Consider the following 25,020-nt stretch of genomic DNA (forward strand, 5'->3'; position numbering starts at 1 on the left):
CATAGGAAAGAATTAGACGATAAAAAAAATTATTTTCTGAATGGCCCACTATCAAGTGACCCGAAAGGTTGAGGATCACTGTTTAGAGCAACAGCTGTCAGCATCTGTAGCATTATTTTTATACAAAAATTGCCAAGCCTGTTACTCACAGAGACTAACCTTGGTTTTTAAGATGCAAGCCTTTGAGGTGACAAATAAGGCTGATCCAAAGACAAGTAAAGAGACAGGCTAATTTCTTTCAGCCCGGTCATTACGACTCAAAAGAAGCTTGTTTAAAGAATAAAGTAAAATACGGCTTTTAATTGATACCATTAGGAGCAATTTGTGAAATAAAAGCACCAAGGTAATGAGAAAAGGACGGACGTGATGGGTAAGAAACCCACCAACCACCCTGTTTTCAGTGGATGTGCTGCACACAACAAAACTCCAATCCTGACCTCTCATGTTACCTATAATCACTGAGAGTTACAGATTTACTGCGTCACAGAGAAAATACAGCGTGGCTTTGGGAGGAAAAGAAAAATCACAGGGACAACACTAGGCTCTGTGTCACTTATCCGTCTCGTGCTTTTGTGTGGAGAGCTGGCAGATCCCCAAGTTCACTCATCTGACAGATGAGGGTCCAGAAGGTTACTAACAGGATGAGGCCAGCTGGCCACGTGGCCCCACGAGGATTACAAGCAGCAAGAAGAAGGTAAAGAGATTAGCTCAAAACAGAACCTGCTTTTTTAACCCCGTCACTGTTGCCACACTGGGTATGTAGAAGGGGACTGTGGGTTTTCGTTTGCACCCCAATATTTGTCCTTCTTCCTCTTCCTCCCTCCCTTTGCTCACTCACTGCTCATCCATCCATGAAGGAAACTACAAGGATCCAACTACACCCAGGAAATAATCACTGTGGAGAGGGTGCCAGGGCGCAAATATATGCTACAAGTTTGTCGGCACAAATGAGGAGACTACTTCATCCTAATTTGACGGACTTGAGATAAACAGGCTCTGGATTTCACAGCATTTTCTTCACAAATGGTCAATCACGGCTTGAAGGACACATAGAATCCCCCATCATGCTTTTGAAGTCTGGAGTCCTCTTCGCTTTGTGTCTGTTTACCCTCCAAGCAAGTAAAACCAGAGGTAAGGAATGAGGCAAGATTGCCTTGGGTCTGTTTTTGTAAGCACAGCAGGTTTAAATGTTGGCTCTGTGACTGCCAGAAGCATTTCTGATCAAGAAGGGATTCACTTTTTTTACCCCGGGGGCACGCCTGTAAAAATTAGAGATAAATTCACTCTCCAGATTTAGCTAAATATCGGCTAAAACCCACAACAAAGTTTAATTCTAGGAGGTCAAACAACAAATGGTGACATTGTCATTTTTGCACTCATTAAAAGTTACAGGGAGTTAAACTAGAAAGAAATATAATAGATTTTTTACTTATAGAGATTTAATAATGTTGTGTTCATAACTGACTGTTATTTTCAGTGTGATGTTGCTGGGCGAGCTCATTAGACAGAAGGAAACAAAAGCCATTCTGTTTGCTGAGTCCCGGGACACTAATCTTTTCTGGCTTGTAATTCTGCGGCGAGGCCTTTTTGCGGCTGCTGTGGGCTTTAAGGCCCGTTCCAACTCTCCCTCCTCTGGTGTAACGCTCGTGTCAGTGTCAGTGCGTGTGCATATCAGGGCCACTAGCTTTACCAATCCCGGACAACTTATGCAAAATAAGTGGCTTCCATTTACCTAAAAAGCATTTAATGAACAGATTTGACAAAGGCTCGGTTTGAGTGCTGTTGCATTGTTTGCATGCTTATCATACTAGGCTAGATTTGAATTAAAGGAAAACAACAAACTGGGTGCTTTTAGACTGTAGGATAGTATCTGCGGCTCATCTTCTCCAGCCAAACTGTGATAACATTTATAGCACTGGTGCCACACATCTGCAGCACTGGAAGCTATTGAACGTTGCCTGAACTTTGACATGATGCCTCGAGTCACCATTTAATCTTAGATCATGAAGTACTGCATTCATGTAGTTAGTTCCAGTTGTAGAAGCTGCACATGGTGGATAATGGTGGACCGCCACATCATCAAAAACAATGGCTTGAATGATTTTCTAAACCTATGTATTGTTATAATTAGGGATGCCACAATTCTCAATTAAAAATCAAATCGCATGTTACACTATTGAACCGAACCGCGTTAAAAGTATATCGTTGCATCCCTACTGCATACCAGTATGTTTACCTTAAAAATCTCAATTGCGTATTGTGCTAAATGTAAGAAGAATTTATTATTTATTGTTTTATTTGAGTACATAGTTTAAGCCAACTGAAAGGTTGTTCTTATTGATAACATGCCTATTAGCGAATGCAAAAAAATTATTTTTGGGAATTCTTGTTTTTTTTTTGTGGTTTGTTTCGTGACAGAAATCATTCACCAAAATGAAACAGAACCAAAATTGAGGTTTGAACTTTGAATAACTATGTAAAAGATTATATTTTAGAGCCATTGGATAAAATAATAATATTACCATTGTTATTTAGAGTTAATTTCCATGTTTTCTGCTCTGAGATAAAATAATGCAAGATTTTATTTAAAATAAAATAAAAAGTTTAATTCCCTGAATAATTCCCCAATAGGCTCCTTGACAATGACTGGGGCAGGGCTCCAAAAAAAGATTTTGGCAATAAAAACATAACAGAAGCTATCGTAAAATGGATCCAGCGTATTCAGTTCAATTAGAAGACTGCAAAGATTTCTACTGTTGGGATTATGGATTCAGAATTCCATTTGCATAAAGGAACTTTATCTCTGGGATGGTGCCGTTTCTCTTGGGTTACCTTGTTGCAAAAAACATAAAACAAGTAACAAGTAAATCCAATGACGGGACCTTAATTAAAGAGGAGCACCATATTATTCAGTAATCACAGAGAGGAGCCTAACCTTGCTTTGAACTACACAGCGGCAGGCTTATGTTTACAAAGTATTTTCATGAAAAGTAGGATGTCAGTTAAATTTCCATTTTACTTCTTTTTCCCCCTTTTTTTGTTAATTTTAAGTATGTTTTTTGAATTGGCTACTTTCCATATTTTGGTTCAAGTTTGTTTGTGTAAGTGTTATCCTATTCATAAATAGTGTTTTTACCCTCATCTTCTTTTGTCAAATTAATCATTCATTGATGTTCTGCTTTGAAAGCTTCTGACTTAGAGGAATGGGATTTCATAGAGCCATCTATGGATAAATGCTAACATTTGATAAAACACCAACACATCAACACTTGAATTTGCTATTTACAAAAAAGTAACTTTTAGCAACATTTTTCAATTTTACTTGGTTGACTTTAACAACGTTTTTCCAATAACTCATCAATATTATGGACTATTGGTCTCATAAGTTAGTCTATTTTTCATTGTAGATTCCCTTTGTAGTGCAGGTTTATCAACGTCAAATTTTGTAAATAAAACCTTCCATTTACAATTTCTTTAACAAAACTATTTCTGAATTTGTGTATGTGAATGTTGTGGTGCAACAGTTTCAATCACACAGTTTATGAATAACACAACTGTAACAGGTCTTCATTCATAACAATCATACTGGCCTATTTTTTCCTTTCATTTTTTGCTAGTTTTGTTTTTCAGCTTTGATTCATTTCCCAATCTGCAGGAGGATTTGTTTGCTCTTTAGTTCAAGGGACTCTGAAATCCTAGCTTATCGTCTTAACTAGTGCTTGGTGCCAGTTAGCATCACAATGAAGGCTTTTTTTCTGAAAAGCTCATTTTATCGTTTCACACAGTGTAAAATGACACCCTGACCTTAAAAATAGTTTAAAAGGAATCGCAGTGAAATGACTCACAAAAGATTCTTACATTTCTTTTTCTTGTGGTGAATTTTTTAATCCCAAACACCACTCAGTTTATGACTTTATTCACAACAGAACATTTGGAGTATTCAGACTCAACCTAGGATAATTTTCCCTTTATCTTGACACTTTGATATTTCATTCTCTACTTTTGCTTGAGGAACCCAGAGTTAACAAAATTGCATAAACCAGTTTAACTATTTATTTCAACATAGATATAGGCCAACATACAGATACATTATTTTTCCTGTTCTCCTTGTTAATGAGCTTTGGAAGTCTTTGTCATTTAGAAAATCTTCTACAGCAGGGCTGCTCATTCCTGGTTCTCGAGATCTACCACCCTGCCTGCTTTCCAGCTCTCCCTGAACTGCTTGCTTCTGATTAACTGGCTTGTTCATTCAATCAGAATGTGGAGACATCTGATTGAGCTTATCAGCAACTAGAAGGGTTTGGAGGTCTGTTAAACAGTTAGGGGGGTAGATCTCGAGGACCAGGAATGAACAACCCTGTTCTACAGTGAGTTGGTGGAAAACCTGACTTAAGGTAAGGGTTAAAGGTTGACCCGTACGGGTGCTGGGGTTTTTTGGGTTGTCAGGGCCAATGGAGGGTCGTAGAGGGGAGCGGCTGGTTCAAGGCACATTTTCAGGGGAGCATTGGCATGTCTTTTAGTTTCCTTAAAGCATATCGAAAATGGAACGTTCAATTGTCATGTGCGTGGTAGCTGTATTGTGTAGTATGTGTAAAGCTAATGTTAGCAAGTATAACCAGGTCGAACTTTGACCAAACTGTGACCAATCAGGGACTCAGGTTTGGTAGTGATGTAGGGATGGTGTCCTTTTAGTTTACACAAGTGCCATGGAGAAGAAATCAATAATTGTGGTTTGTGCCCGGCCAGAATTTTGACATCAAGTCTTTTATATATAGGAATAGGGGAGCACGCACACTAAAGAACACCTGTTAAGCAACAAATGCAAGTCAAATGCTTGATGTGTAGCTTTACAGTCAAAGTCCCTTTCATCCATGCACACACACACACATATTCACACATTGATGAGGGCTCTGCTGCCTTACATTGTGCAGACCTCAACAATCAAGAGCAATGTGGGATCCAGGACACTTCGACAAGTGTTGAAAAAAAAAAAAAAGCTGATAAAAAGTAGAAATATGTACTTATGGTACTACTATATTGAAAAAAGCTGTAAAATTGGTGGACAATAGTTTGTGTAATTTCCTCATTGGTTTAGAAAAACACACTAAAATGTACTGTTGTTGTTCATTAATCCTCAATCTTCTCTTGCAGAACTTCTTGGTGATGGTGTCTTTGGACTCAGAGATGCAAAGTACCGACACTTTCTGGAAGCTTCCAAACCAATCAGACACGCAACCAATGTCAGAGCAGAGCAGGACACGTATCGGATTAAAAGGTCAACGCTCTTCACCACAGGTGTTAAAGTGTGCCCGCAGGAGACGGTAAAAGCAGTCATCGGCAGCCATCGTGCCTATTACAAACTCAGAGGTAAAGGAAAACTGAAGAGCTGAGAATATAAAATGAAAACAACAAATAGAAACATCTATCACCATGGACATGGACTGTTGGTCATTGCAGTTGTTCTGTAATCAAACTGAACACCAGTAGCTTTGTAGCAGGATTTTATTTGATTGTATTGGAGGTAATAGTATTGCTTCAGAAATGAGAATTCGGAGAAAGAAATTCCCCACAGGCATCAAGATATTGGACAATTTGATGCATGCTTTAACCACAGAAGATGAGGCTGATAGTAGCTTTGGGGATTCTGTGTTAAAGAATTACTACAATTTAATTAAGAAATTCTACTAATGAATTCTGACATTAACAATATGAACAAATATTGCTTTTTTGGTACATCCAAACAATTTTATTATTTTATATCAGTCATATAACCCTTGGTGTTTTAATAAATGCATAATTTATGGAAGAATACTATGTAGCCCTTATTAATTATTTAACACTGCAGTGAATTCTTTTCTGCCTTTAAGACTGATTTATTTAACCCACATCTTTTTTAGTAAATCTTGCAAACTATCTATTTCTGTTTGATTCATTTATTTTTATTGTGTGATTCACATTTTTTCCCCTTTTGATTTTCTTGGGGTGGGGTGGGGGTTCTTTCTTTAGTTTGTCAGGAGGCCATTTGGGAAGCATTTCGTATCTTTCTGGACAGAGTGCCAAGCCCGGAGGAGTATAGAGTATGGGTTTACACCTGCCAGGAAGAAAACCTCTGCATGGATGACCTGGCCCAGAATTTCAGCAGCTCCCAGGAGCATCTGGACCTTGTCGCCAAAGTGAGCGGTAAAAGATCACGAGTAGTTCATTAGCAATTAGTCTTTTTCTATAACAGACTTTTTTTTTCTTTTTGCAGAGAGTTGCAGAACAAGCTGAAAGTGAAGGGTAAGTGTGGGTGTTATTGGTGTTTGAGGGTATTTTTTTGGTAAATGTTCCATTTTTACTGTATGTTTTGAAGAAAGTTAAGAATATATATATATTTACATGTCATAAAAAAATATGGAGCCACTGCAGCACCAGAAAATGATTTTTATTGTATATCAGTATAAAGTAAATAACCGCATACAATACAATTTCTTGTATGCAAGACATCCCCAGCAATATCTAAAATATGGGGACCCTATAATTCTAAGAATGAAACAGTTTCTGTTTTGTGTGTATTTTATAAATCGCATGGGAAAAGAATGTTTGTACTCTTGAGAAAGAACACCAGAAAACCTTTTACTCCCCTAACTTCAAATTTTGGAGTTCTCAAAAAAGGGGAATTTTTTAACTTATAGGCACAATATGAACACAATCTACATAAATTAGATGATTGTGTCGCTTTGCGCCGGTAAGCAACGCTTTATGTTGTTGCATATCGGTTCAAAGCCGATATAAAAAAAGCCCCTTTTCTCCAAGTCAAAATCAGCTCATTCACATTGATTGCGCAAACAAAGAGTTATGGTATGTCAGAGCGTGAGCTTTTTAGGTGTGACTGGAGACATCTCCAGTGTTAAATTAAGCAGATTCTGGTCTTCATTTTTCTTTTTACAATTTCCATCATAAAACTATAAACTTATTAGAGTAATTTCTATTTCAGCTATGTAACTGGAACTTCAGAGCCAGGCAGTGATTGTAAGTCACTCATTCATTTATCAGACGCATTTAAATGACTTACTGAATTCTTCAGGTGTTGGTCAATTGTACTGTTATATAACTGTGGAGTTGCTGTTAAAACTCAGGCTCCTGGACTCCACCTCTGATTCTGCTTCCGACAGAGGCCGATGTGGTACGTCGGTTTGTGGGTTTCACACAGCGCCAATGTTTCACCCTTGGCCCCAGTTTATCTGCATCATGTGTTTTTCTCCATCAGATTAAAAAGTATCCTGAGGGTGTAAAAGAGAACTACGAGGAATACGTCGTGGAGTTCAGCATCACCGTTGTGGACCCGGCGTACAGCAAACTGCTCAGCAATCCCGAGGTTCAACAGTACGAAGGTGTTGCGGGAGAGCTCAGAGAAAAGGTGTGAAATATCGGCAAATCTCCTCAAACTTTAGAAGGGAATGAGCAGAACCACGAGTCTTTATTGTCTTTAGAGCACTACAGCTGGTTCGCTCACTGAGCTGTTATGCAACAGAAGGCTGGATGTAAATACCAGCTCCTGTAATATTCCCAGGTGTAAAACTTACCCTGATTGATTTAACAGCTTTAGGGTTGGAACCTGAGGATTTACGATAATCTCAATGACTGCGGGCCTGGAATAGTAAGATCCAATCATATAGATTATCACAGAGTAAATAAAGGGCACCGAAAGAGATGTTAAATTGCACGACAACCTTTATTGGCTTAACAGCACAAAAGAGAAACTTTGTTTGAGAAAAATTTACATTTCCGTCATTTGTGGACGTCTGCATGGCAAAGTTTTCATTTATATTTGCATCTACAATCGTCCCTTGATGTACCGGGGATCACCTTTCACAGTTTTTGCAGATTTATTTGGCAATTTTGCATGCTTCTTTTTAAAACAGTGCATGAAATTGTATGTCCAGATTGACTAACTGTGTCAATCTCCTCCTCGCCAGTACAGTAAAGAACGTATTCAGCCTGGAAAGATGATCTTTGTTTTGACTATACAAAACTGGTCTTATTTTTCTATGGTTTGAACTTTGACAGGAGAGAAATATGTGAAAACTTTAATGTGTGTCTGAGAAAAGTGTATAGTAAGAGGCTCTACAGCCTCAAAACAATAGTAAATGTACTTTTTAGATTTTGTCCGTTGCAGGTTTTTACAACGCAACTCCTGTTATAAACGAGGGACTTCCATAAATGTTAGTCGTTTCCCTCTTATGTCTGGCTTTTTATTTTTTTTGTTATTTTGAAGCACTGCTTATTCGTTATTCATTAGACTGAGAAGTGGGATGAGAAACACTAATCGTTTTATTCTTAGGTTTTGGACATTTCTGTGAAAATTCAGAATTTATCTAGCTGTCAAAACGATCTAAGTGAATGATCTAGTCTACCCATCTCTGAGCATTGACACGGACAAAATGATGATGAGTTTGTCCCCCTTTATCTGTGTAGATGCGCCACGTGTTTGAAAAGGTTCCTGGATTCAAGGAGATTCGCATTCTGGGATTTCGGTGGGTAGAAGGAGGTTTTTTTGTACAAAGTTTTCTTTGAGGTCTGAAAGTCTAAAAGTTTTACTCTCATGACAAAAATTGAAACAGAAAGATTTCTCCTTAATACTTTCATTTTCTTAAAAAAACCCACACATTATCTTTTGGCCTAAGGTTTAGAAATATCCTCTTATATCTTTCTATTTTAAATATCCCAAACATGCATAACCAATCTTCCTGTTCCCGACGGGATTCTTTTTTTCTGTGTTTGATTAGATTGGAGGACGTGTCAGTGCGATGCGCAGTGGTCTTTAATGGAGAAACAGAACTTAGTGATGAGCCTGAGGGTTTGGAGGATCCCGACCAAGAGGCGGGCGAGGATGTGAATGCTCCAAAATTAAGGAACATCATTGTCAAGGCCTTGAGAAAGGAGCCGTCGCTACTCATGGACATACAGACACTCAGCTTTGAAGCTGGTAAGCATAATCTTCATCACTGATGTAAATGTTGCGATGAAAGCTCTTCAGGTGTTCTCATGCTTTTGTTTCAGTAAACACAGTTTATCCACTTGCTGAACTTAAAATAAACTCTCTTGAGACCTTGCCATCCGAGGACACCACGGCAGAGGACCAAAGTCTTGCAAAGAATTTATTCCCTACTTTGACAGTGCTGGAAAACTCTCTAGATGTTCCTTCCGTCATACCAGAATCCCACCCCTTTGTGCCCTTCATTTCAACTTCCACTGTCACTCCTGTAGAGGAGGGGTCAACAGAACAAGCTACAAAACTGGAAACTTTCATAAAACCTAAGGAGGAAGCTGAAGGAAAGATGGGGAGACCAAATGGGCGTTATAGTGGAGGTCAGGAAGAGTCTAAGGAGCTAGTGAGAGAAGGTAAGTCCATCATTGTTTCAATTTCAGATCACAAAGTCCAGAACATTTTTAATAGGGCTTTCTTTTGTATTTCTAGTATTTTATTAAATACTTGCAAAAAATAACTAATAACTGGTGGAGATATATTTAAGAAACGATCAGAGACAGCAAAGTCTTGAAAAAAGACAGAAAATGAAGGGCATGATAACACCATTAAGTAAAATAGCGTATGGAAAATAATGGAATAACGGGTTTCTACTAATTCTTTAATGTAAATATTCTTAAAACCATGAAAACCATGATTTTAAAGGATTAGCCCCCACTTTAAAAGCAACTTGATCAAGCTATAACAATACAATTGATTGGATATGGGTAAAGAACTCTCATTTTACTCAGTAAATAGAAAATTCCGCACATATAGACTTGGTGGTTTGTTTTCACACCTGCAGATGCTCCTTGCTGAGGCAATTCACCGTTTCAGAAAGCCCTATAACACACTGGCCCCTGCAAGCAGTCCAATCATTACAAACCCATGCAGTGCAGACAAACTAACCTGAAGTGGAAGAACTTCAATTTGACTGCAGTGTTCGAGAATGTGCACTGACACAGACAGCTGTCTCTGGATTGAGCATGCACATCTCTTTCCATGGATTTGTCTGTTAAATTTTGTCACACTTTATGAAAATTAAAAAGATTGCAACAAGATCTGACTTAAGGCGAGAAAAGAAAACAATTAAATATTTTTTCTTTTAGATGATTGAAATGTTTTGTTCTCCCATGAAGTATTTCAATTATGTGTCAATAATGCAATCACGTTTTTGTATTTGTGAACAATAAAGCATAATAAATAATTATTGCTTTTTTAACCATTCTTAGAGAGGCTAAATGAAAGATGAGCATTGCATGCATATTCCACCAGTGTGAAGCAAATAAAAATGACATGACTGATATGCAGAGTGCAGACCCAATCAGAGAGCTCATTGTTAGTTTTTCTTATGCAGAAGATAACAGGCGATTGTGTTCAATGAAGGAGGGGAAAATGCTGTTGGGGATGGTAAGTAATGTTCCATAAGAAGAAGGTTGAGTAGATCCAGGATTCCAGAAGAGCTCATATGTAGAAGCAGGCATGCTTGAACCGTGAATATTCAAATGTCTTAAGATATGAATAAAAAAATAGTGAAAATAAGGTTAACATCATTTTCTTAAATATGGCATACTTTGACAATGTGCAACTGTAAATCAAATACACTTGTTAATAACACTGATCAGTTAAAAAACGAAATGCATAAAGTTCCTTTTTTTTTAGGGGTTTCACGATTCATTTAAACAAAAATTCGATACATATTATAATTTGTGGTTGAGGATACGATTCATAGTCAATGCCGGTTTATTTTCAATGGTCCAATTTGATGCAATTCACTGACCTAAAATCGATCCAGGACATTTTTAGCCAAAACTTTAACCAATGTGACTCAGAGATAAATACCTGGGTTCTTAACTGTGCAGGTGAAGTTTTCAAGAGTGAGGTGTAAACTTGCAACAAGAATTAATGGTAAATCCATTCATTATTTTCATTAAGTCCAGTACAGTTTTTTTTTCAACATCAAAATAATACCAACCGAACAGTATTAGAACATTCTACCACACTGTATGGTCACGTCTTTGGAGAATTCAAAGTGTTTCTACACATTGAACTAATGATGGATTGATCACTTTTTACTGCCATTACATGTGTGTTGTCCACTATGATGGCACTTGGTTGTTTTTAAGTTATAGTAAAACGATCCTTTATCAACCCAAACGGTATTTTCAAATTTTGATATCACCGATTTATTTCATTTTGAAACTATTTTATAAATGTATAGGTCGATTAACAGCTTGGCTGAGACAGATTGATCTGGTTGAATTGTAGAAATATAAATCAATTCTTCGATTAAATCATTAAACACCAGTTTTTTTTCCCATCTGAATTCTCTGAATCTCAGAGCATTAAAAGCAAGGCAAAAAACAAAACTTTCAGATACCTTGCATCCTATAGTTAGAAGTCAAAATATAATTTAGTAGTCAAATTCCTTCAACATGGGGTTACTACTACAATCTCAAAACTTCTTGTAATTTTTTTTCAATACTCTAACAGGCAAGAGGTCTGATTACAAAGTAAAGAACGTGATCACAAAAATAAAAAAATTGCATTTTTAAAGAGTCTAAACAGGATGTTGTGTCTGTCAATATATCTGTGTTGTTGGAAACTGTAAGTGCGCTGATAGGATCTTGTGTTTGCTTATGTTACACTGAGTGGTGGAGTTCCTCTGTGCCTCCATCACTACTCCTAAAAAGGTTTTTATGGCTCAATATTATTATTTTGCTGATGGAACTGTCTTGCTGTTAGATTCACAGTTGAAAACAGAGATGGAACAAAATGTGTTGATTGGCAAGTTGGTGATGATCTTGGACTAAAACCCTGTATTCGTAGATGAGCTTGGATGTCAATTGACATTAATTGCTCCTTATTTATCTTTTCTTTTAGAAAAGCCCAAACCAGTTGAAGGGAGAAACACAGGCCATTCAGAGCAAGAAGAAGAAGAAAACCTATATTTTGCACCTACAGATTCTCAGCCTGAGGAAAATGTAACTACTGTGACTGAAACCACTGTCCCACCAAAATTTACAGCTCCAGTGCTAGAGGAGACATTAGTCACAGAGGAAGAACCAGTTTCCTTACCTCCTCATCCTGAAGACTCACTTCAAGGCATTGAGGAAAACCAAGATATGGAACCTTTACCATTGCCGACGGACATAGGTGAAACACCTGATAATGGAAATGATGTGAGGGGAAACTTTAGTGGTGTGGCCCCGGGCACTGTGGACTTCCCTGTGGACAACTCAAGTACTCAAGGAGAGATGCCAACCCAGAACAGAACGGTGGTGGTGGAGGTGATCGAGTCACTGGGAGAGGAAAGTGGTAGTGGATTTGCATCAGAGTCTGATGAACGTCCATACGAATCTACAGCTGCACCGTCCATGAGACAAGTCAGCACACCTTTGATGACTGCCGTGGACAAGAGTAAAGAGCTGGTGGTTTTCTTTAGCTTGAGGGTCACTAACATGATGTTTTCTGATGACCTGTTCAACAAGAGCTCGCCTGAATATAAATCACTGGAGAATACCTTTCTTGAGCTGGTAGGTACACAAGCCTTTGTGCTTGACATAATTCTACTCCATGCTTCATTCTCATACTTCCTTCTGTGAGCTTCATTTACATCTGAAATTACCTGTGCAATTAAACTTTGGTTTTAATGGGTATTATAATCAAGAGAAAAGTGTTGAAGAGAATCCCTAAAGTGGTGCTTAAAATTGTTTATGGTATAAAAGTGAGGATGTACTCTACAAAAAGGCCTTATCCTCACACCATTTTGCCCTTCATTCACACTTAAAGTAGTTTTTGACAACCTATGTACTCAAAAAATATTTTGGCAGGGAGGTTTGTACAACATGACTCAACCAGTTGCCAAGTTTTGAATGCGACTTTAACGTTTCTCTGAGATGAGCCAGCATGTTAAAGTTGAACAGAGAAAAAGAAGGTAAAATTGTTCTGTTTCGCTTAGACACAACATCCCGGGTCCAGAAAGTCGCCAAACCCTGGAGCATTCAGTAAATCCGGGCCTAAGAGACCAACAACTTTAGCGTCTATTCCGGTATTTTTTGTATTTTTATCTCAATAACGGATCTACTTTTCCAATGCCTCTTCGAGCACCCTGCTTTTCTACTTTTCTAACTTTTTCAATGCAGTACCTACAACTATGAAGGCACCCACTGTTTTTCTATTTCTGAAAACCTACGCTTTCAATATAAAATCTTCGTTCATGCCTCTTGATTTACCTGTGATTCTTACACTGACTAACCTTTGTGAATTCGCCTTAACGTTATTAATGTGTTTCTAACACACAGAAAAAATTGCTTAAAAGCCAATGATCTGAATTTGAGGTATATGATTTCTTTTTTTTTTAACAACAATTAAGTTCTTGTCAAACTAGTTTACACATAGTTGGATGAGATTATTAGCAGTGTGAGGGCTGCATTATATGGGGATATCACTGTTGGTGCACCATTGGCACTGCTTTTGTGTGTGTCAGAGCTTACTGTAAGAAAGGAAAACCCCAGGGGATAAAAAAAAAAGTTAGATTACAGTAAATAACAGCAACTGTGCCAGCGCAAATCATCAAAAGAACTTCAAGCTTCAGATTAATGACAGATTAATTGTTAAAAGTGTAAAAATAAATAAATAAAAAAACAAGACGATTATACGAGTACCTACAAAATCAATTATGACTGACTGGAGACACAAATGAGAATTTGGCATTTCAGAAGATATTAAGACAATTTTTTTCACCAATGTTGTATGGATGTTACGAAAAATGTAATACTTTCAAATACAGTATACTAAATTACCAATACAAAATTGATGTGTAAGAAAACTAATGTATTTTTTTAGATTTTCTTAAAACTTTGGTTTACAAGTTGTTGCAAACTGTCACAGCCCAATGAAATACACATTTCTAACAGTCATAGAAAAACCCAAGAATAACTGAAGTTGGCTCAAACGGAAATCTGAGCACATCAAAACTTAATGATATGTACTTTAATATTGGTGTTAAATAAACTCCTAAGCATTAAATGTATCTGTTTTTAATCAACCTTTAAAACATATGAAGAGAAACAGATTCTTGGTGTCAATGAATTATGGTAATGTTATGCACCAACAGACTAGAATCTACAATATTTGATTTTCCACCATTATGTTACTCGTTTTTTTATTTTGTCATTTTTCTTTTTGGCTAGTCGCATGGTCACATTACCTAGCATGCTAGTAAGCTAACATACCAGACCCTCTGATAATTTGTATCAAAAGGAAAAGAGGCATTTCCTTGTTTATGTAATCTGTGGCTGGATTTACAATGTGTTGCATTGAGAAATTTTAGTGAAAGACTAGACTAAGTATGTTTTTTGTGTCGTAATATAAGAGGGAGTTAAAAACACCTATATTAACATTTTCATGCATTATTTAAGCTTGCTTCTGTGATGCCTTAAAACCTATGAAGGCCGACTAACAGGACCGATGTGAAGTATGGTTTTAGCCTTAGCATATACATACTGAATATTAGCTTTATGCAAGTTGTGTTTTTTAAAACTGGTCTGCTTGGTACAAAAAAGACAAATAAGCTAACTCTGGGTAGTCTGAATCATGGGCCCTTTGTCTGCTTTGGTCATTGGTTTGTGACTTGAATGTAAGAGGCTTTGCGTAATTCCAGTCAGTGCCAACACATACACATTGTGCTAATAATGGTTTCAATCTTCTTAGTGGGATATCAGTCAGGTTTGTACATGCTGAAGTGACTGGGTTACCTGATCCAGACGTACCAAATCTGTATGTAGGACTGTTACCGCAACTGGAATAAAAGTAGTCAATATTATTTGTATATTGTTTTATTTGTGTGTTGTTTTTAAAAACATTTTTAAGTACGTATTTTCATAAGTGTCACATTTTATTGCATGTCTACTTACAGATGTACCACATTTATCCATGGATATAGAGCTAGAAATATCCTACAGAGAAAAAATCTTAAATCGTACATTAAAGACACTCCATCTCCAAGTTTTACTGGTTGCCCAAACCTCATATCCTTCTTTCCATTGTGGTAATTGCTAATGATATTATTGGCCACCTGGCAAAATTTAGGTGATCAGATGTTTGAACTGGTGAGTACTTCGATTATTGTGTAGATTGTCAATATATCTTTGGTGACCTTTTAGGAGTTGTTGACAACTCGTCCGTTAAATGGGCTTTTTAAAAATATAAAATCCATTTATAAATAATGGGAAAGAGCCCATTTAAATGGATATAGTGAAATTGATGTTACATCATATAAATATATATTTATATATATATAACTATATATTACTCCTGTACCTACTGGTTTGTGAAGCAACCATTAAAATTGTACATGGAGTTTGGAACGACTAGATTTGTTGAGCTTTATAACATAAAAAGATATAATATAGCAAGTCTGTAGTAGGGGGGAATGTTTTCCTTTATTCTAAAATGATAACCAGTAGATACATGTGTAACCTTGCGTGGAATAATGGATGTGTTTGTGGCATGTTGTGCATGAAATTTATGTGTATACAAAAAAGAAATCACAGGAACCATAGATGCAGTAGTTTTGAGGTATGTTGTTGTGAGAAAAGGCAGTTTGTAGGTCTACAAGCATGATAAGTCTTTGACATTGTGCCCTGAAAGAAAATGCAGCTTCACAACAAACTGTGGAGCTGTTATTACCCATGTGCTCTCTGCCTCACCATTAGCAAACATACCGGTAAGCTAAAGAAAAGTAGGCCTCTATGAACACTAGTGATAGGTGCGGTAACCCGATCAGAGCAAAACTCCTTAAGGCTTCTTATCTCAAGCACAACACCTAGGCCTGTTATTAAAGTATTGTAATCTCTCTCTCACACCGAGGCGATTTGATGGTTGCCTCGCATGAAAGTGGAGTGGTTAGAAAGAGAGTGGTGTAGATCGATGACATTGCTGCAGGTCCATTACTTCAGCTGGCTGACTTCCTCCGCATCCTGAATAACTCTGAGGTCATCCATCTAAAGTCTTACAAGATTGGTTTCTCAGTTATCTAAGCTGTACATCTAAGTGTAGGAGGACACAAAAAATGAGAAAATGTGAAAGTTAAAATTACTTAAAAATAAAGGTTTTTGGAAAAAAAAAAACAAGAAATGTGCAAATATCTTTAGTAATTTGATTTAAATAAATTAACAACTTTAGGCTTTATGAAAATGGCTTTCTCATGTCATTTTTCTTCAATACAAACATTAAAAACTAGTTTAAAATTTTTAGGTTGCTGCAATACCTAAATTGCTCCTGGATTTCTTCCTTGTGAGACAACAACTATTATTCCAAAATAGGATCCCAACTTTGAATGCAATCAGATTGATAAAAGATTTAAGCAGTATTTGTCCATTTTCCTGTGAGGTTCTTTTTTTGAAGTCTGTTTTTTTTCATCTTCTGTCTTTTGATGCTTTAGTGACTAGTGTATTGTCTTCCTGATGTCGCCTCTAAATTGAACAACAATTATGTTCTGGATTTTGTTTCACCGCTTGGAATTATGCAAGCTGGATGCTCGGATCAACATTTAATTATAGACTATTTATATAATTTATAGAGCGAAACGTGTCTGGAATGATTTAGAATCTGTAAATCCCCAATTATTTTTGTACCTTAGCAGAATGTTTACACCAACAAACAGTGCATTTATTGTAATTTAAATAATTTACATTAACATATTCTTTTTTCTCACTTAAAAAAAAAGGAATTTGGGCTATGTCTGAATTCCCACCCTAATGCCTAACAACTAAAAATCTATCTAGTGCAGAACTATGTAGTGCCCTGGATTTCTAAACCAATTCGAACACCATGCTCACTATTTTTTTTTTATGCCAAATATGACATCACAGATTTCACGAAGTGAAAGTCGATTTATGAATGCACTGTATTTAGATAATGAAAGTGTTGACGGTATAAAAAAAATACATTTATATATATTTATTTCGGAAAAATTGTTTAAACACAATGCACTGTGGTCTAAATGTGCAAATCTAGTGAGCATTGATCCACACAGATTTTTGGAAAGACTTTTGAGAAATTTCTAGGGCACTTGATTTTGAAATTGTAGATGCGGACAGCACTACAACATGGCAAATGTACTTATGAGTAGTGAAGGAATTTGGACATAGCCTTATACAATTTTGCTTAATTCTGGAACTCTACGGCAATTTGGTGACTAACACTACTAACCCTTAAATAAAATGGAGCACTTAAATAATATGCTTTGTCTGTTCTTTTGTGCAGCTTTTGCCATATTTACAGACCAATTTGACTGGATTCAAGCAGCTGGAAATTCTCAACTTCAGGAACGGGAGTGTTGTGGTAAACAGCCGGATGAAACTGGACAAGCCGGTACCCTATAATGTCACAGAAGCTGTGCATTGTGTGCTTGAAGACTTCTGCAGTGCAGCATCTAAACGGCTCGACATCGAGATTGACAGTCGTTCTTTGGAGGTCGAACCTGGTGAGACTATTTTTTTGGGGCAACAAAACTGCTTTGGGTCACCAAAGCAACAATTTTTGCTAAACCTAACCTATTAATGGAAAATTTGTTTAAAATGTTTAAATAAAAAACAATAAAAAAGGAAAAGAGGGGGGAGAAAACTGAAGAAAAAAATGTCAGTATTTGCAGAGTCCCCATCCAATTTTACCCAGCATGCATCTGTTTGGAATCTTTTAATATAGCTCAATAAAAACGGAATGCATCTCTGTGGTTGGATGAGTTCACGGCTGTAAGTGACCTCATTAAAACCATGCCTTATGTAAAGAAGACGCTTCCACTCAACATCAATCAAAATGTCCTTCAAGCCTCTTTTCTAAACCTACAGACAGTAAGAGTCTTCATTAATATTAATAAGCTTTTCTCTACCCCTCCGCTCTGCCTTTCACCTTTCTCTTCTATGCCGGCGGTCTCTGTGTTCCATGGGCTTCAGCTGACCAAGCAGATCCCTGTAAATTCCTGGCCTGCAATGAGTTTTCGCGCTGCGTGGTGAACAGTTGGACCAACGAAGCCGAGTGTCTGTGCGATCCCGGTTACAGCACCCTTGATGGATTGCCTTGCCAGAGCACCTGTCTTTTGCAGCCAGACTACTGCATGAATGGAGGCCAGTGCGAAATAATCCCTGGCCATGGAGTCACCTGCAGGTACAGACAGCAGACTCATAAATGGCAACGATTGCGCCCTTATGAGGGCTTTTTTTTTTTTTTTTAAATAAGCACATAAGGCTTTGTTTATTTCAGCAAGATAATGTGTTTTGCGTTACATATCCACATTTTGAATAATACTTTTAACAAAAAGCTAAAGAAGGGGTCATTAGGGCGTTTCTATGTTACTTGTTTCAGATGCCCTGTCGGTAAATACTGGCACTATCATGGAGAACGCTGCACCGAGCTGGTGTCGGTGCCTCTGGATCCGTCACTCATCGTTACCTGCTTGGTGGGGAGTCTTTGCCTTGTTTGTGCCATCATTGGCATTCTGATATTCATCAACAAGAAATGTGTGAAAACCAGGAAGGCGGTGACTTTAGTGTGAGTAGGAGCCTGTATTTTTCCCCCCAAATCATTTTTCAAAACTGTTACAGTTCCAAGGGTGGCCCAAGTGTATTTTATTCACTTCTGCATGTGTCCTTACATTGTAGGCACACCCTTGCTCCCTATGCCTTTGAGAACACTCTGAGGGAGAACCCAGTATTTGAGAATGATGATGGCATCTTAACTCACGTGTCTACATTACCATGTCCTTCAAGCTCAGTCTCTTCCCAATCCCAACAGTCTGAACAAGAGCATTTTGCCTCGATTGAAAATATACATCTGAATATTGAGGTACTCTGTGCAATGCTGCACAACAATCTAATGCGACTACTAACCCAATTCAACTACTACTACAATGTTCAAACAAACTAATTACTTTTTATCTTGGGACTAAAACTATGTTCTTCCATTTACACCTCATTCTTGCTCCAACTTTGCTACCTTTCTAGTGTATTTTCTTCTTTTCCAAAGTCACAAAGCAGAAACTGACTTTTGTCCATTTTCTGTGTTGTTGGTAGATTTCCTCATGCAAGGTTTAGAAAAGTACTTGCCTTCATCTATGTGTTGTCTTGTTAGACCTTTTCTGGGTCACTAACATTAAAGGGCGCATTCACACCACAACTGAGCATTTGGTTTAGAAATCTGCTATGGTGGGACAGTTCATGTTAATTTGTGTAGATGGAACATGCAAAGTAGGTTTCTGAGAAGTGTGAAGTATGTGGCTCCTAGTATTAAACAGGAAAAAAATTACCCCCCTGTGAGGAGTGCCGTATCAGATAAGGTGCTATTTTCATCACAACACCCTTTGACTGGTTTCAACAACAGGCTTCAACACAACAAACTATTTTTATCCCTTATGTAGGAACTATCAACAAAAAATACAGAGAAAGTCAACGAGCATTAACCACAAAAGCAGTGTCGTGCGATGGCAGAAGCGCTAGCTAAAACCTCCAAATGCCGTGTTTGTGCCCAGAGATTTGGACTACATCTACATGTTAAATGATCTTAATGGCAGATGTGTCCATCACCAACATATGTCTTGGTTGGTAAAATGTTCAGAAGAACAGAAACACTAAGTTTTTATGACCTTTTTTCTCTTTTATACAGCATTTCCAAATTGCATTATTATATAAACTATTCATTACTTGAATTAACAAAAAAAATTGCCACACAGTCATATGTGTTGTATATTTGCCGGCATGAAAATCTCTGACAAACACCTGTGTGAATCAGTGAAAGCTGATTTGCTGCAATGACCCCTAAAAAGATATGCCGAAAGGTGAAAAGAAAAGTAAATAAAGATGTTGGTCATATAGTCCAACGTACTTGTAAACGAATCCTGGAGTAGTGCACTACACTGTAAATCAGGGGAGGGGAAACTACAGCCCACCTCCAGGTTTGGTCCGGCCTGGTGAACACTATCAGAGACCCATTATTTTTTTCATTTTTTTAATCTGGCCATGGGATCAAGACCCACATTTAACGGGACATTTTAATCCACCCTTCTGCAGTCTGTCCCCTGATCTGAAACCCTCTAAAAATCCCTGTCAAATAAAACAGAAGACTGTGTTCCCTTTCTACATCGCAGTTCATCTCTCGTGGTTTTACTCATTCTTTTAGAGCAATTATGATGCTTTTTTTTTCCAGACAGAACACCCTGTTTCGTGTACTGATTGGCTGTAGACCTTGACAATCAATCTCCTCCTCTTAATTGATGGCGATCAGATCTTTGTGTTCATTCTATAGGCTAATCCTGGATTTAATTTCAATTAAAATTTGAACTTTGAGAGTTTAAACAAGAGAAAAGTGTAAAAATGTTCATGTCTGTCTGACACAAGTGTAGAAAGTGTGTAGTGAGGAGATTTACAGCCATAAAACATCTGTAGTCCTACTCTGTGGATTTCATCGATCACATGTAATTTTTAGAATGCAACTCCCATGATAAAAGAAGGAACACTGGACTGGTGAAAAGGTAACGCAGATATCTGCCCAGCTGCAGCACAAGACATGAGAATTTGACAATTTTTCATTTGCACTATGAGAAACAGACATGCAGGACATAAGTGTAGCGTAAACTGTGAGATGTGTAAGGAGCTGCAGCCCTCCAAAGTCTCAAATGGACTATGAAGGGAGAAGACAGACTACTTATTTAAAATATCTTTGAAATTAATTTGAATTATTTTTCCTGACTTTTTTCTTTAAAAATCAGTGTTATTTGGTTATTTTTTATTTCATAAATAGTGTTGTTTATTTTATTAGATGACCATCAATGAATGAATGAATGAATGAAACTTTATTCATATAGCACTTTACAACTCCTTCAGGGTACCAAAGTGCTTCACAATAAAAGAAAGACAAAAGACATTTAAAATTAGACAAATCAGAGTAGAAAAAAGTTATATGGCCCTCAAAAGAAAAAGTTTGCTCTAGCATCCATGTGGTGTTGGAAGATTTGTTGTTTTTCATTCTTCCAATCATTCAAACACCAAATGAACGCAGCATTCCTGCAAGTTTGCGTTTGACATAAGCCTACATTAAGCCATTGGTTGAATTGGCTCTAAAATTAAGACAAAAGCCATGGTTTTAAAATAAAAACGCACAAATGTTCTGTATTAAAATCTATATCAATTTTCAATTACCGTAAATTGTTTTCGTTCAGATTCCTTGTTATTTCCAAAGGTGGATTACCAAAACATCTGCTCCTGGTCCGGCCCTTTTATCGAACTTTAGAACCCTTTGTGGCCCATGAGTCGAAAAGTTTGCCCATCCCTGCTTTAATTCAGACAAACTAAACAGAGATTCAACGAAAGGGAATGATGTAGGCAAGTCTTCTTCTTTCTCTTTCGGCTTTTCCCATCAGGGGTCGCCACAGCGAATCATCCTTTTCCACCTCACTCTATCATGGACATCTTCTACCCTAACATTAGCCAACTTCATGTCCTCTGTTAAGACATCCAAATATCTCCTCTTTGGTCGTCCTCTTGCCCTCCGGCCAGGCAGCTCCATCTCCAACATCCTTCTACCAATATATCCACTATCCCTCCTCTGAACATGTCCAAACCATCTCAGTCTGGCTTCTCTGACTTTGTCGCTAACACAGGCAACATGAGCCGTCCCTCTGATGTACTCGTTCCTTATCCTGTCTAACCTGGTCACTCCTAAGGAGAACCTCAACATCTTCATCTCCGCTACCTCCATCTCAGCCTCTTGTCTCTGTCTCACTGCTACCGTCTCTAACCCATAGAGCAGAGCTGGTCTCACCACTGTCTTGTACACCTTTCCTTTGAGTCTTGCTGACACTCTTCTGTCACACAACACTCCTGACACTTTCCTCCAACCGCTCCACCCTGCCTGCACTCGCCTCTTCACCTCTTTTCCACAATCCCCATCACACTGAACTGTTGACCCCAAGTACTTAAACTCCTGCACCTTCTTCACCTCAGTCCCCTGTAACCTAACGCTTCTACCTTGATCCCTCTCGTTCAGACACATGTATTCTGTCTTACTACGACTGACCTTCATACCTCTTCTTTCCAGAGCAAACCTCCACCTCTCTAGCTGTTCCTCCACCTGCTCTCTACTCTCACTGCAAATTACAATGTCATCCGCAAACATCATTGTCCAGGGAGATTCCTGTCTTACCTTGTCTGTCAGCCTGGAATGATGTAGGCAAGTAATACACGTATACCCCTTAGGCCCGAAAGAAACAAACATTTAATTCAAAAATTCTAATAAAAAAAATTGGGTTAGGTCTTCACTCTAAAGTGCAATGAGAAAGCAAAACTAAACAAGTGTAGGTGAGAGTTTCCACTCTTTCCTGGCCAATAAGTCCACTAAATTGTCCTGGTCTGAATGCGCCCTCAAATGGAACCCATCTACCTCTGAACCTTTGTCCTTTCAACCTCCACAGATCCCCAGACAACTCTACACAACAAGATCTGAAAAGTTAGTTTCAGAAATGGTGGACTTTCATCACCGTCTACCATTCAATGAGGTACGATTCCTGTTTTCTTTTTCCCCATTTTCAAAAAAATATTGAAACTGACTTTACATACTTTTGTTACATTTAATAAATTTGTTCAAACTTTGGCAAATAATAATGCAAATATTTTTCAGCTGTATGATGTATCCAAAGGTAAAACATTTTTGCATAAAGCTGTTGATTTTTCTCTCACAGACCAAATCAGTCTGAGCTTTTTCGCATGCATGTATGAACTTTAACCAGCAAGATAAATTATTTAACAGATGTGGATCAGTATCATTGGTTACTATTACTAGCACACGGTTGTTTACATGACAATTTTGTGGTGGCGCATCCTAAATCATCTGTCTCTCTTGCTTCCTGTAGACGTGGCGACTGCCAAACGAGAACAGGACGTGTTGTCTTTTGAGAGCATCGGACAGCGACTGTTTTGAAGTGACAGTTCTTTGACGACCATGTGAACAAATCTCTCAACACTGCGGCGTTGCAGCACATCAGGAACAGTAGAACAGGCGAGCATTGCTGTTATACTGTGTAGTCTGCAAGTACAGGTGGACGACCTGAATTGTTCATAGTTCATAAATGTCTCGTTAGACGATGAGCTACGAAGATCAAGCGTGTGTTCAAGGAAAAGCTAATATTTATTTCATGTTGAGTTGTAGGAACATTTCCTGTGCGTCCTTTGCAAGGGTTTTTTTCCTCACAATGAGGTATTTATTATTTACAGACTCATGCATTTGACTGTGTCTTAGCGGTTGTAAAATTGTCTATTTTATGCCATTCCTTAACACTGTTGTGTCCCAAAAAGAGAATGTACTGTTTATAGAAATACTGGCAGCAGTCAGTGTGTTCCAATGCACAACTTTCACCACTAATCATTTGTTGTGACTTTGACATATTTTTTTTTTTATAAAAAATAAAACCATAAAGTGTCATTTTCTAATAAAAAGAGCTGAGGGATTCTATTTTGCTTTTTTGCTTGTCAAAGTCTTAAAATCTTTGAATTAATGAGTTTTACTTTGAATTATTTTTTCTTAATGTAAAATAGGTGATCAGGTTTGATTATTTACTCTGACTATGATCTAAAAGTTCAGAACTTATTAATACGGCCGATGTCATTCACACGTATTTACGTGCGACCAAGCACAAAAACTGATGGAAATTTATGCTGGCCACACATAATCCGTGAGGGCAAAATGCACATTGCTGCATTTGCCCTCACATATTTGAACCTTAACATAAACAGTCACATAAACTGGTAATAAAAATACAGACCACAATGCACTGCGGTTTAATGATTTGTCATTTGGAAAATGGAGGTAAAAAGTGTGATTAGGTAGATGATGTAAATATATTTATTTTATAAATCATTTAAGTTTGTATGATCAGAACATGGTGGATCCAAAAACATACATTTTAAAATCCTCATACTTAGTAGGTTTATACTTTGATAAATGAGTGACGACATATTTCCCGTCAAAAAAAAAAAAATAGCGAGAATGTGTCCAAGTTCCGGTGCACTAATTAGTCCCGCACACTAGTCTTTTAGGGAATCCATATATCAATGCTTAATTATCTTATTTATATGTACTCAGAATATTCTAGCACAGGGGTCGGGAACCTTTCTGGTCAAGAAAGCCATAAACGCCACATATTTTGAAATGTAATTTCGAAAGAGCCAGACAATAATGTAGCGTCTCTTTCCCACACTGAGGCACGGAGACTTAACCTCTTTTAAAGTTCTTTATTCCGATTACTGCAGACCGCAACAAACGCCGTACAATTAATTCAGCAGCTCCTGAATCTCTCCCGCCGAGGCGAGAGCGCTTCTCCCAACTTTATATTCCCTCACTGCCGCATCAGCCCTCCCATTTCTCTTATTCGGCCCATAGCTGAACCCCATTGGTCCAAATTACCTAACAGGCTGAGCGACAGAACTGAGAGCCAATCAGATCTCTGCTTGATGCGTTCAATGAACTCCAGAACTTAAAACGCGTCCCAACAGCCACCCAGTCCAAGTCAGTATGCAACGATATGTTTAAAACTAATTATACAAATGAATATGTGTATTTGATGTAATTTCAACATTTTTAAAGTACAATAAGTCTGTGGATTCTTTTTAATAACATCGTTATGCTGTTGATAATAAATGATGAGTATTTCTCGTGGTAGTTTTGCTGATGGTCTAGTCCAGGGGTCGGGAACCTATGGCTCGCGAGCCATATATGGCTCTTTTGATGGTCACATGTGGCTCGCAGACAAATCTTTAATTATACTTTTTTTTTTCATTAACCCAGTCCTTCTCGGGCGCGATGCGATGCCAGATGCGCGGTGCTTGGAGAGAAAAATCTGCGGCAGCATTATCAGTTTACTATTATCTATTTCACAGAGTTTGTACCAACTGGAAACCTGTGAATTGCCGTGCCTAAAACTGCGCTCCCGTCTCTGAGAAAGAGCGCGCAGTAGCGGGGAC

At 37.8% G+C, this 25,020-nt stretch overlaps 1 protein-coding gene across 5 annotated transcripts; it reads left to right on the top strand.

The window, feature by feature from the left end:
• Positions 1–689: 689 nt before the first annotated feature.
• Positions 690–24,038, top strand: LOC101175281 (interphotoreceptor matrix proteoglycan 1-like). Of its 5 annotated transcripts, XM_011490318.3 has the most exons (19): positions 690–1,131; positions 5,152–5,367; positions 6,007–6,173; positions 6,251–6,279; positions 6,977–7,011; positions 7,119–7,165; positions 7,250–7,399; positions 8,458–8,516; positions 8,769–8,968; positions 9,043–9,384; positions 11,891–12,543; positions 12,969–13,058; positions 17,279–17,498; positions 17,968–18,178; positions 18,377–18,562; positions 18,673–18,856; positions 22,476–22,559; positions 22,682–22,700; positions 22,914–24,038. In XM_011490318.3, exons 1-19 carry the CDS (start codon positions 1,065–1,067, stop codon positions 22,979–22,981), a joined length of 3,027 nt encoding a protein of 1,008 aa, XP_011488620.1. In that variant the 5' UTR covers positions 690–1,064; the 3' UTR covers positions 22,982–24,038. The 5 variants fall into 5 exon arrangements, 4 of the variants coding, with proteins under 4 accessions (XP_011488620.1, XP_011488622.1, XP_011488621.1 ...); XM_011490320.3 differs by lacking the exon at positions 12,969–13,058; XR_910966.3 differs by lacking the exon at positions 18,673–18,856 and having other exon boundaries at positions 691–1,131; positions 22,914–22,996.
• The last annotated feature ends 982 nt before the right edge of the window (positions 24,039–25,020 follow it).

Source organism: Oryzias latipes, chromosome 22, assembly GCF_002234675.1.
Source record: "Oryzias latipes chromosome 22, ASM223467v1".
NCBI classification, from domain to species: Eukaryota; Metazoa; Chordata; class Actinopteri; order Beloniformes; family Adrianichthyidae; genus Oryzias; species Oryzias latipes.